Genomic DNA, 12,591 nt, shown 5'->3' on the forward strand with positions numbered 1-12,591 from the left:
GATGGTGTGTCCTAGGGAGCCGTTAGATTTCCTGTAGACTAAGACGTCCAGGAAGGGGAGTTGGTTGTTTACTTCTGTTTCCATGGTGAACTGTATTTTGGGGTGTAGGCTGTTGAGGTGTGTAAGGAAGATGTCCAGTTGTTCTTTCCCATGTGGCCAGATTATGAAAGTGTCGTCTACATAGAATACATAGTTACAATTTAATCCCCTACCAGCAGTTATAAGGAACAAAACAGCCAAGATCCCACACTACTCCTGGAAACACCAAACCTGAAGTAGTCAGCAGCAGCCTGAAGATGACGAATGTGACTTCGTCGAAACGTCGCCAAGACATCTCCAATTCTACGCGGGAGAAAACCCGAACAACTAGAGACCTACATACTAACACCCGCGAAAACCTCAGAAAATATATATATATATATATATATATATATATATATATATATATATATATATATATATATATATATATATATATATATATAGTGTGTTTTATTTGTGCTGATAAATAAATAAAGGGTCAGCACAAATAAAACACTAATATAACAAAGGCAACAGTAAAAATATTGGGTTTCTGTCGTGATGGACTCTTGTGATGAGCTGATTGACAGCTGATGGAAGCAGTTAGCTTCCTCCCATAATTGGGGCTTACCAGGGGTTGTGACACTAAATATATATATATATATATATATATATATATATATATATATATATATATATATATATATATATATATATATATATAAAGTCACAACCTCTGGTATGCCCAAATATGGGAGGAAGGTCACACTTCCACTCTCTGTCGTCACAAGAGACCATTCAGACAGAAACCCAATATTTTTTACTGTTGTCTTTTTGTTACATTTGTTATATTTATGCTGATAAATAAATAAAGGGAGACTAGTATAGATCTATTTCAAGCTATTTAGCTCTCATCAGCTAGCCACACCCTTGTTATATATATATATATATATATATATATATATATATATATATATATATATATATATATATATATAATATATATATATATATATTTGTTCAGTCCATATTTATTTTTTAAAGTTCTTTGAATGAGATCTTTGAATGAGAATGAAGTTTGCGTGTTAATTTGAAAAGGCAGAATTACCTACAACCGCCTTCCTATGAGAATTAAGCAACTTCCTCTCCCATCCTTAGATGTGACTTGGAACTGTTTTCATCTTTAGTCAGAAAAAATAGACATTTTGCTAGGAAGAAAAAAAGAGAGAGAGAAGCTGAGAGAAACACAAGCCCCCTTTTGTTATTGATGGCTTTAAAAAGTGACAAAGAAAATTAGATCCTGTCAGTATTCTGGAAAGCTTAGAAGATGTGTAATGAATAGCATGAAAGTCGAATTAGGAAGAGGACAATTTATTTGAAGTCATAGCAAATAAACAGCAGGCAGGCTGATAGGAATATAAAATATGTAATAATAATAGTAAAGAAATGAGATATCCAGATGCGCGTAGAGATGAAAAAAAATGAATAAAACACATGCAACAGTTAAATGGGAAAATGACAGATAAAATTAAACATAACAACTCTTAATTAGAAAAGGAAACAGTGCAATAGAAATAACAGCACATTATATTTATTTTGGATGGATTTCAAGGGTTCTTCCTTTTGAATGGGTTCTGTAGACAATGTGAACCCATTTGTAGGAGATAACCAGGCTGAGGGAAGAGTCAAACACGTCATCAGTCATGAGTCCCTGTGTGCCCATAGGAGATCTCAGTCCAACCCAGCTTGAATGCCTCTCTTATCTCCCACCCATTTCCCTTGACTGTTAGTTGGTCAGATTCTTGTAGAGAGTTTAAGCTTGCAATAAATCTTTATACTCGTTTGAACTGCCTGAATCTCCTGATTTCCCTTAGGTAAAGGTATAAAATGGATGTGTCCTTCAAAAAAAAAATAGTAAATTTAGATTAGGTCAGGGAGCTTATTCATTCCTTGTGTGCAGGGCAGTGATTAAAATCAACAATATTAAAGGTAATCCAATCAATCAATCAGAGCAGGGAGGGGCCTTGGAGGTCTTCTAGTCAGAGGTGGGTTCCTACCAGTTCGCACCTATTCGGTAGAACCGGTTCGTCAAATCTACCGAACCGGTTAGAAGAGGTTCCACCAGTGGACCCGGAAAGCAGGCCACACCTACAGAAGAGGTTCCAAAATTTTTTTGAAACCCACCACTGGTCCCTGGATATGATTATTCTACACTATCATGCTCCTATTTATAAAACTCAGTGCCTCTGTGAAAGGTAAGGATGACTACTGCGTTTGTGGTGCAATCAGAACATTGCGTGTGTTGAAGTTGTTTTAATGCAAACCAAAGATGCCTTTTAAAAAACAAGTTGACATCCTATTCTTATGCAGGCCAGTGCTGTGTGTGAGGTCATTTAAGGTGGTTCTGACAAGGGTCGTCGGCATCTTCATATCTGGTCACATGGGCGGCAAGCCACTCCCATCCGGTCACATGGGCAGCAAGCCACTCCCACAAAGGAGGCCACACCCACAGAGTAGGTTCGAACAATTTTTGAAACCCATCACTGCTTCTAGTCCAACCCTCTGCTCAAGCAGGAGTTTGAGTTTGAGTTTCATTTTATTTATATGCCACCGTATTCCCTGCGGGACTCAGGGCGGCGCACAAACCCAAGGGGGGGGGAGGGAAAAACACAAAAACTACAAAAGTACAGGGCATTTAAAAACAACCAACAGCCACACGATTCGAGAGGGGAAGGGAACTCATCGACCCCAGGCCTGCCGACACAGCCAGGTTTTAACGGCTTTTCGGAAGGCCTGGAGAGAGGTGAGGGTCCGAATCTCGGCAGGGAGTTCGTTCCAAAGGGCCGGAGCTGCCACAGAGAAGGCCCTCCCCCCGGATAGTAGCCAGATGACATTGGCTGGTAGACGGAACCCGGAGGAGGCCCACTCTGTGTGATCTAATGGGTCTTTGGGAGGTAGTTGGCAGCAGGCGGTCTCTCAAGTACCCTATACCATTCCAGACAGATGACTGTCCAGTCTCTTCTTTAAAACCTCCAGTGATGTAACACCCGTGACTTCTGGTGGCTCCTGTTAGGAAGTTTCTCCTTAATTCCAAGTTGCTTCTCTCCTTGGGTTTCCATCCATTGTTCCTTGTCCTGCCTTCCGGTGCTTTGGAAAATAAGTTGAAAACCCCCCCCCCACTTCTTTGTGGCAGCTCCTCAAATACTGGAATACTGCTACCCCCTGGTCCTTCTTTTCTCTAGACCAGTGTTTTTCAACCTTGTCAACTTGAAGTCCTGTGGACTTCAACTCCCAGAATCCCCCAGCCAGCATAGCATAGCTGGCTGGGGGATTCTGGGAGTTGAAGTCCACAGGACTTCAAGTTGACAAGGTTGAGAAACACTGCTCTAGACTAGACATAGGTGGTATTTACCGGTTCTCCAAACTACTCAAAATTTCCACTACCGGTTCTCCAGAACTGGTCAGAACCTGGTGTATACCAACCTCTGCACTGGTTCGGCTGTGCACAACTTGGCTTTCCTTCCAGCTCCGAACAAATTTTGATTTTGGCTGCATTTTTATAGGAACTCAGGGATACTGGATCTAGACCAGAGAAATTGGCACACCCTACTTAGAGAGGTTTTTATGTTCATTTCTTTGTGTCTTGTGTTAGTCTGGATTTATACAGCCAGACCTGGGAGCCCCAGGTAACAATTGTGTATTAGTGTTTTTCACTTCTGTTGCTAATTTTCTTCTCATTTCTTTCTCTTTTTCAGTTTTCCCAGCCAGGTTTCGAGGTGCCAGTGGATCTGGCATATGCGGTCTTAGCTTCTATCCGTTTTTGCCTGTATTTCCTCTATATTGCCACTAAAGGGAGCCCTTGGCTTGCAAATTTAAGACTTACCAGGCAGGCAGTCCTCAACTTACGACCATAACGGAGTCAAAAACTTATTTTGCTAAGCGACATGTTTGTTAAGTGAGTTTTGTCCCATTTTACAACCTTCCTTGCCACTGTTGTTAAGCGAATCGTTGCAGTTGCTGAGTTACTGACAGGGTTGTTAAGCGGATCTGGCTTTCCGTGGACGTTTGCTTGTGAGAAGGTCGCAAAAGGGGATCGCGTGACCCTGGACTACAACCGTCATAAATATGAGTCAGTTGCCAAGCGGCTTAATTTTGATCAAGTGACCGTGAGGATGATGCATATGTTAATTAAATGGAAATGTGAAAAGGGGTCATGAGTCACTTTTTTCAGTGCCGTTTTAACATTGAATGGTCAGTAAATGAATTATTGTTAAGTCTTGTCTGGACTTGTTTTCCATTCAGTGCGCAGCCATTCATCCAGGACAGGAAACACCCAGCCACTCCATTCATAGTTCTTCACTTTCATAATTTTAGTCTGCAGGAGTGTTTTCCACGCCACAACAAATGTTACACACCAAAAAAGATTGTGCATGTAGAGAAGCCTGCCAAAGATGCAGTGGTGAGCATTGAAAATGTTGTTCCAAACTTAATGTGGAACAACTTCTTTCCACTGGGGCTTCAGAATACAGAATAACAGAGTTGGAAGGGACCTTGGAGGTCATCTAGCCCAGCCCCCTGCTTGAGCAAGAGACCCTATACCATTCAGACAAAATGGCTGTCCAATCTCTTCTTAAAAGCCTCCAGTGATGGAACACCCTCAGCTTCTGGTGGCAAGCTGTCCAATGGGCTGATTGTTTTGACTGCCAGGAAATTTCTCTTTAATTCCAGGTTGCTTCTCTCCTTGATTAGTTTCCATCCGTTGTTTCGTGCCTTGCCTTCTGGTACTTTTTTGTCACAGTCACTTATCTGAAATGGTATAGGTTCTCTCCTGCTTGAGCAGGGTGATGGAATAGAAGACCTCCAAGATCCCTACCAACTTATTCTCTTTTATTCTATTCTATTCCTTCCTGTTCCTGTTCCTGTTCCTGTTCCTGTTCCTGTTCCTGTTTCTATTCTATTTTATTCTATTCCATTCCATTCCATTCCCATCCTATCCTTTTCCTATTCTATTCCATTCTATTTTCTGTATTCTATTCTATTCCTTATTGTTCCTGTTCTTGTTCCTGTTTCTATTCTATTCTATTCCTTCCTATTCCTATTTCTTTTTTATTCTATTTTATTCTATTCTGAATCCTATTCTATTTTAGTCCTTCCTATTTCTATTCTATTCTATTCTGAATCCTATTCTATTCTATTCTATTCCTTCCTATTCCTATTTCTATTCTATTCTGAATCCTATTCTATTCTATTCCTTCCTATTCCTATTTCTATTCTATTCTATTCTGAATCCTATTCTATTGTATTCTATTCTAATTTGGCAGAGAACACTGACATTGTCAATATCCTTCACACCACCAAGTTCAATATTTGCTCTTATAAGAATTCAGTTGGAACATTCCTGACACATGTTCTCAAGAGAGTGACACAGGTGAGACCTTCTGGGCAGTTTCACAGATTTGCCAGTGTAAAGCCAGATGTGTGGACATCAACTCCCAGAATTCCCCAGCCAGCTGGGTCCTTCATGTAGCCAAAGTCAGCCCCTGGAATATGGGAGCTGTCATGTCTCCCCCTAATGTTTTGAATTGAAATTGTCCATGAAAATAATTAAAATCTCCTTCAGCAGAGGTGAGTGTTGAGCTCAGACATGGCAGGTTTGATCAATTAAACCGCAAATATATAATCAGAAATGGGCATCTAATCTCACCTCATGATTCCCTGGAAGTTGCTCACATTCCTGGATCTTCTGATATATCTTTGTCTTGCTGCTCTCCTTTTTATATTCTGTTTCAACCCCCTCCACAGTAAGATAGTATTTGACTCCAGTAATCACCTGGATTTAAAAATAAGAATCGGATAGAATTCTTTGTTAGCCAAATGTGATTAGACACACAAGGAATTTGTCTTTGGTGCATATGCTCTCAGTGTACATAAAGAAAAATAAAATAGAATAGAATACATTCATCAAGAATCAAAAGACAAGTTAAAGTGAAAGTCATTGGTTACTAATAAGCAAGACAACCATACCACTTATATTAGTAGTATACTTATATAAATGTTAAAGATGCAAGCAACATGATTATAGTCATATGTCGGGAGAGAGAGGTACTAGGAAGGAAGAGAAGAAGAATAGGAATACAGTCTTAGTAAATAGTTTGACAGTGTTGTGGGGATTAATTGTTTAGCAGAGTAATGGTGTTCGGGGAAAAGCTGTCCTTGTGTCTAGTTGTCTTGGTGTGCAGTGCCCTATAGTGTCGGTTTGAGGGTAGGAGTTGAAACAATTTATGTCCAGGATGCGAAGGGTCTGTAGATATTTTCCCAGCCCTCTTTTTGATTCGTGCAGTATACAGGTCTTTGACAGAAGGCAGGTTGGTAGCCATTGTTTTTTCTGCAGTTCTAATTATCCGTTGAAGTCTGTGTTTGTCTCGTTGGGTTGCAGAGCCAAACCAAAAATAAATACGTGGCCTTTTAATTAATTAGAAAGCACGACCAGCTTCATTGATTGCAACACGGGATGAACTTTATGCCTTAAGAGCAGCAAGAACATCATTTCAAGAGGAAATATTTCCTCTTGAACAGATATGAACAGCATTTCCTTTTGGGCCATGATGACAGCCCTTTCTGTCCACAATCCAAAAATCCCTCCTTGGGAAGACCCCCTAAATTGCCTCCTGTCCCCTCCCCATTCCCTTCCAGTTGGTCCCCTTCTTCTTTGGGGCAGCCCCTCAAATAGCAAACAATGATATCGTGTCACCCCTAATGTTTTGAATTGATAGTAGTCCATGATCCTGGGGCTCCCCAAATCCTCATTATCCACCTGGTTAAACATAGCCTTATACAGTAATAGTAGTTTACTTTATTATCTGTAGAATTGAATTGAAAACCCCTGATATTGAATTATATTGGGGAAGGGGCGACAATCCTGGTTTGGAGGGGGAGAATTTCCCCGCATCCTCATTCTCCACGTGGAGCCTCGGCTTCTGCTTAGGAACTACACAACTGGCAGGAGCGCTGATGTGTCCTAGCAGACCGCGAGGAGTAACTCAACTGACTCCCCCGCCATCCCCTCATCTACTTTCCCCCTAACCTCAACTAGGGGTAAGTACTGGACCGAGAGGGAGGCGGCGAGCACCTGGGCAGCGGGGACGGTCCAGCCATGGAGGCAGGGCTTCTGGAGAATAGGCGTGGCTTCCGCCCAGGTGAGCGCCGCTGCCACCTGCAGCTCCTGCAGATGTAAGGCAAATCGGTGGAGGTCGGTCTGCTTCCCCGCCTGCCAGTGATCCTCCCTCTCGCCAGCCTCGTGGTGTGCTCCGGGATTCCTGTCCCATTCTCGTCTTCTCGTCTTCGGCGCCCTCCTGGTGCTCTTCCCAGAGATAATGGGAAAGCCCGAGGGTCTTTACGAGGTGCCCCTCACTGATCCGATTGTGCCGAAAGCCACCGCCTTTGCAGTGTTGGCATACAACCACTGCCGAAGTAACAGTCCCAACTATTTCAAGGTCCTGCTTGTGTTGTACAGGTGCAGTCACAGCACCCCCAAACCCTTCTATTAAGAGCCCTGGTGGCACAGTGTTTAGAATGCAGCATTGCAGGCTAACTCTGCCAACTGCCAGGAGTTCAATCCTGACTGGCTCAAGAATGACTCAGCCTTCTGTGCTTCCAAGATGGATAAAATGAGGACCCAGATCTTTAGGGACAAGATGCTGGCTATGTAAACAGCTCGAAGGATACAACGAGGCTGCCCATCTAAATCCCCCCCCAAAATCTTCCCACCTCCAGACACACACCTGTGCCTGCATCTGTACAACACGCAGCAACTTGAAATAGTTGGTGCTCTCCTTTCGTCGGTCGTTGTGTTTCGCCACAGCAAAGGCGACGGCAAGCGGCACAATCGGATCAGTGAGGGGCACGTCGTAAAACCCCTCGGGGTCTCCCATTGGCATCTCCGGGAAGAGCACCAGGAGGGCGCCGAAGAGGGCGAGAAGGGATGGGACAGGAATCCCGGAGCGTACCATGGGGATGGCGAGAGAGAGGATGACTGGCAGGCGGGGAAGCAGACCAACGTCCACCGATTTGCTTTACATCCACAGGAGCCTCTGGCAGTGGCACTCACCTGCGAGGCGGCTACGCCCATTCTCCAGAAGCCCCTCTCCCATGGCTAGACCATCTCTGCTGCCCAGGTGCTCGCCGTCTCCGCTCGCTTTGGGTTCCCCTTCGGTTCCATTCTCCCACCTAGTTGAGATTAGGCTAAGTCGGTGGGGGGATGGCGGGGGAGTCACTTGAGTTACTCCTCGCGGTCTGCTAGAAGACGTCAGCGCGCCTGCTAGTTGTGTATTTCCTAAGCAGAAGCCAAGGCTCCACGTGGAGAATGAGGATGCCGGGAAATTCTCCCACTCCAAACCAAGATTGTGGGGGACCTGTGGGGGAGGACGGCTCTGTTGGCCTTGGGGAAAACTGGTCACGGACAGAGTCCATCCAGGCAAGGCTTGGTATTGACTGTGGGAATGATTTGGGGGCCCAGTTAGAACAATAAAGAGAAGTTGGACTGGTTCTCTGGCTATGTTGCTTTCATGCCACGCCCCAGGTCATCACAAAGGGATTGGACTATTGCACACCCGGATCAGTGATGGGCAAGTCGGAAAGAACCCCGGTGTTCCCCAGTAGCTGCTCCGGACACAGCACCAGGAGGGCACCGAAGAGACCTAGGAGGGACGGGGCATGCAGCTGGGAGTGCATCATGGGGCTGGCGAGAGAGAGCGTCGCTGGCAGGTCCAGAAGGTATTTGTCTTAGATCTGCAGAAGCTGCAAGTGGCAGAGGAACTCACCTGTGTGGAGGCCACGCCCATTCTCCAGAAGCCACGCCCTCTGTGGGTAGACCACGTCCACTGCCCAGATGCACACCGTCTCCACTCGCTTTGGGTTCCCCTCTGGCCCAATTCTTACCCCTATTTGAGTTTAGGCTGAAGTCGGAGGGGCGAGGGAGGGGGAGTCTGCTGAGTCTGGCAAACTTCTACAAAACGCCAGCTCTCCTGCTAGTTGTGCATTTCCTAAGCAGCAACAAAGGCTATTTTGCTTCTCTCCTTGATTAATTTCCATCCATTATGTCTTGTACTAACTTCTGGTTCCCTGGAGAATTGATTGACCCCCTCCTCTTTGTGACAGTCCCTCAAATATATCCAATTCCTACAACTGTTCTTTGTCTGTATGTTTTAGCCTCCAGTCCCCTAATATCCTTCTTGGCTCTTCCCTGCACTCTTCCCAGCATCTCAACATCTTTTTAATATATGGTGGCGACCAAAACTGGATGTAATATTCCATGTATGGTCTTATCAAGGCATTATAAAGTGGTACTACTATTTTATGTGTTTCCATCCATGGCTTCTTGTCCTGCCTTCAAGTGCTTTGGAGAATAGGTTGTCTCCTGTTTTCTTTGGGGCAGCCCTTCAAATAGGAAACACCACTATCATGTCACCCCTAATGTTTTGAATTGAAATCGTCCATGTCAGTTATTGAAATCCCCTTTGCTGCTGCCCTCAGCCAAGGCAGCTTTCTTCAATTAATTAGATTTATTAATTAAAATGCAAATAGATTTGGCATCCAATCTCCCCGGAATCCCTGGAAGTTCCTCGCATTTCTGGATCTTCTTATATGTCAGCCTACCGGCATTCTTTTGACACGTAGTTTTCACCAACTCCACCATACGATGGTATTCCATTACCTTCCCGTCTTCCACCTGGATTTAAAGACAAATACGTGGCCTTTTAATTAATTAGAAAACATGATCAGCTTCAGCAGACGTGGTCTACCCACGGAGGGCGTGGCTTCTGGAGAATGGGCGTGGCCTCCACACAGGTGAGTTCCTCTGCCACTTGCAGCTTCTGCAGATCTAAGACAAATACCTTCTGGACCTGCCAGCGACCCTCTCTCTCGCCAGCCCCATGATGCACTCCCAGCTGCATGCCCCGTCCCTCCTAGGTCTCTTCGGTGCCCTCCTGATGCTGTGTCCGGAGCAGCTACTGGGGAACACCGAGGTTCTTTCCGACTTGCCCATCAATGCTCCGGGGGTGCGTAACGTCCTTGTCTTCGCCGTGGAACAATACAACAAGGACAAAATTGACGATGGCAACTATTACAAGCTAAAGTATGTTTTAAAGATTCAGTCACCGGTAAGTGTCTGGAGGTGGGGAGGTTTTGGGGGTAGGTAGGTGAACAGCTTCCTTGGGTCCTTGAAGTAGCCAAAGGCCTCGGAATTATTCTGGAACCAATACGAAGAGCGTTCAGAGTTATATACTGCTTCACCGTGCTTTACAGGGCTCTAAGCTGTTTACAAAGTGAGCATCTTGTTCGATGCTTAGATCTGGGTCCCCATTTTATCAACCTCGGAAGGACGGATGTTTGAATCAACCTCGAGCAGCTCAGAGTCTAGCTGCTAGCAGTGGACAGAATTAGCCTGCAATATTGCATTCTAAGCGGGAGGGAGGGAGGGAGGGAGAAAGAAAGGGAGGGAGGGAGGGAGGAAGGAAGGAAGAACACTTAAGATTATATCCCGCTTCACAGTGTCTCTATGCAGTTTATAGAGTCAGCCTCTTGCCCCCAACAACCTCGGAAGGACGGAAGGCTGAGTCACCCTTGAGCCAGTCAAGATTGAACTCCTGGAAGTTGGCAGAGTAAGCCGGCAATGCTGCAGTCTACCCACTCTGCCACCAGGGCTCTTAATAGAAGGGTTATGGGGTGCTGGAGGGAGCTTAGGGGGTGTTATAGGGGAGGGACAGTTATCGTGGACCAAAAGGACATGATTTCCACTGTTTGTATCTGATACAGAAATATTTCCGCATGAACTGATGTTCTTGCTGCTCTCAAGGCATAAAGTACGTTCCGGGTTGCAATCAATGAAGCCGATTATGTATTCTAATTAATCAAATTTTTAATCCAGGTGACTAATCGGAACAAATACTGTCTTATGGTGCACATGGTTAAAACAGAGTGTGAAAAGACATCGGAAAAGAGTTATCGCGAGATCCAGAAATGTACAGGTCTTCCAGGGCTCTCAAACGTAAGATTGGATGCCAAATTTCGATTATCTATTTGGGGTTTAATTGATAGAACCTGCCTTGACTGAGCTCATCAGTCACCTCTGCAAAGGAGATTTCAATAATTTCTATGGACGATTTCAATTCAAAACATTCGGGGTGACACGATAGCGGTGTTTGCTATTTGAGGGATTGCCCCAAAGAAAAGGGGGTGTCAACCTAATCTCCAAAGCACCTGAAGGCAGAACAAGAAGCAACAGACGGGAACACCTGAGATAGTAGCACTGCTTTATAAGGCCTTGATAAGACCACCCTTGGAATATTGTATCCAGTGTTGGTCACCACGATATTTAAAAAAGGGTGTTGAGACTCTGGAAAGAGGGCAGAGAAGAGGCAACAATGGAAGATTAGGTGGCTGGAGACTAAAGCATATAAAGAACAGTTGCAGGAATTGGGTATGTCTACTTCTATGAATTAAGGTCTAGCAGATAGCAGTATTCCAGTATTTGAAGGGGTGCCATAAAGTGGAGGGGCTCAACTTAATTTCCCAAAAACCTGAAGGCAAGACAAGAAGCAATGGATGGAAACTACTCAAGGAGAGCAGCCACCTAGAATTAAGGAGGACTTTTCTAAATGAGAACAATTAACCAGTGGAACAACTTGCCACCAGAAGTGATGGGAGCTCCATCACTGGTGGTTTTCAAGAAGAGACTGTGCAGCCATTTGTCTGGAATGGTACAGGGTCTCTTCCTTAAACGAGGGTGTCATGCCCCCATCGGAAGTAGAATTTGTGGGGAGGGTGACCTGTGGGGGAGGATGGCTCTGTTGGCCTTGGGGAAAACTGGGGACGGACAGAGTCCGTCCAGGCAAAGCTTGGTATTGACTGTGGGAATGATTTGGGGGCCCAGTTGGAACAATAAAGAGAAGTTGGACTGGTACTCTGGCTATGTTGCTTTTGTGCCACGCCCCAGGTCATCACAAAGGGATTGGACTAGATGACCTTCAAGATCCCTTCCAACTCTGTTTTTCTCTTCCATTATTTCCCTTCCAGAACCCAGCCTGCTTCTTTAAAATTATGGTTGGTTCTTCGCCGAACAATATGAACTTGGCAATGACCGCCTGTTCCACAACTTTACGCCAACCTCCGCATAACCTCTTCTGCTCAGGATAAGGATTCTGAGGGTGCCCAGCATTTGAGCAACCTCTGGTGTGCAAGCTGTTCACACCAAGCTTTGATTCTTCTGGCACAAATCAAGAATGAGACGGTTTGCTTCAGCCCAAATTCACCTCTTCTGAGTGTCTGAAATTGTTCCTTGACGTCCAGGGAGGCCTTTTCTTCCACTTCTCCTCTTTTCTATAATGTTCATCTTTGAGAAGAATCAATGTTTGGCTCATTCAATTAATCACAATAAAGTTATTGTTGTGATGTGGGCTTGTGTTCCTTTCTTGTACAAATCCCACCCAACTTTCAGGCGTTGACACCCACAGTACAAAGACACAATAGCTTGTCCAAGAAAGACTTTGCTATGTCCAGAGTGGGGTGGGA

The 12,591-nt window shown here is 44.7% G+C and overlaps 2 protein-coding genes across 2 annotated transcripts; one reads left to right on the top strand and one right to left on the bottom strand.

Annotated features, from left to right (window-relative positions):
• Positions 1 to 3,588: 3,588 nt before the first annotated feature.
• Positions 3,589 to 8,030, bottom strand: LOC116520167 (cystatin-1-like). Its single transcript, XM_032234318.1, has 3 exons — positions 7,803 to 8,030; positions 5,726 to 5,851; positions 3,589 to 3,603 (listed from the first exon to the last, which is right to left on the bottom strand). Exons 1-3 carry the CDS (start codon positions 8,028 to 8,030, stop codon positions 3,589 to 3,591), a joined length of 369 nt encoding a protein of 122 aa, XP_032090209.1.
• A 1,926-nt stretch (positions 8,031 to 9,956) lies between these two features.
• Positions 9,957 to 12,216, top strand: LOC116520168 (cystatin-1-like). Its single transcript, XM_032234319.1, has 3 exons — positions 9,957 to 10,181; positions 10,949 to 11,068; positions 12,097 to 12,216. The coding sequence occupies exons 1-3, from the start codon at positions 9,957 to 9,959 to the stop codon at positions 12,214 to 12,216; spliced, it is 465 nt and encodes a 154-aa protein (XP_032090210.1).
• The last annotated feature ends 375 nt before the right edge of the window (positions 12,217 to 12,591 follow it).

The sequence above is a fragment of the Thamnophis elegans genome, chromosome 17 (assembly GCF_009769535.1).
Source record: "Thamnophis elegans isolate rThaEle1 chromosome 17, rThaEle1.pri, whole genome shotgun sequence".
Classification (NCBI taxonomy): Eukaryota; Metazoa; Chordata; class Lepidosauria; order Squamata; family Colubridae; genus Thamnophis; species Thamnophis elegans.

What these genes read in the sequence shown, in the direction of transcription:
- LOC116520167 (XM_032234318.1), bottom strand. Translation starts at nt 8,030, where the DNA reads ATGGTACGCTCCGGGATTCCTGTCCCATCCCTTCTCGCCCTCTTCGGC. An exon ending in TTGTACAGATGCAGGCACAG is followed by an intron (nt 5,852 to 7,802) that starts GTGTGTGTCTGG and finishes TTTTAAATCCAG; the next exon opens with GTGATTACTGGAGTCAAATA.
- LOC116520168 (XM_032234319.1), top strand. Translation starts at nt 9,957, where the DNA reads ATGCACTCCCAGCTGCATGCCCCGTCCCTCCTAGGTCTCTTCGGTGCC. An exon ending in TTTTAAAGATTCAGTCACCG is followed by an intron (nt 10,182 to 10,948) that starts GTAAGTGTCTGG and finishes TTTTTAATCCAG; the next exon opens with GTGACTAATCGGAACAAATA. An exon ending in GTCTTCCAGGGCTCTCAAAC is followed by an intron (nt 11,069 to 12,096) that starts GTAAGATTGGAT and finishes TTTCCCTTCCAG; the next exon opens with AACCCAGCCTGCTTCTTTAA.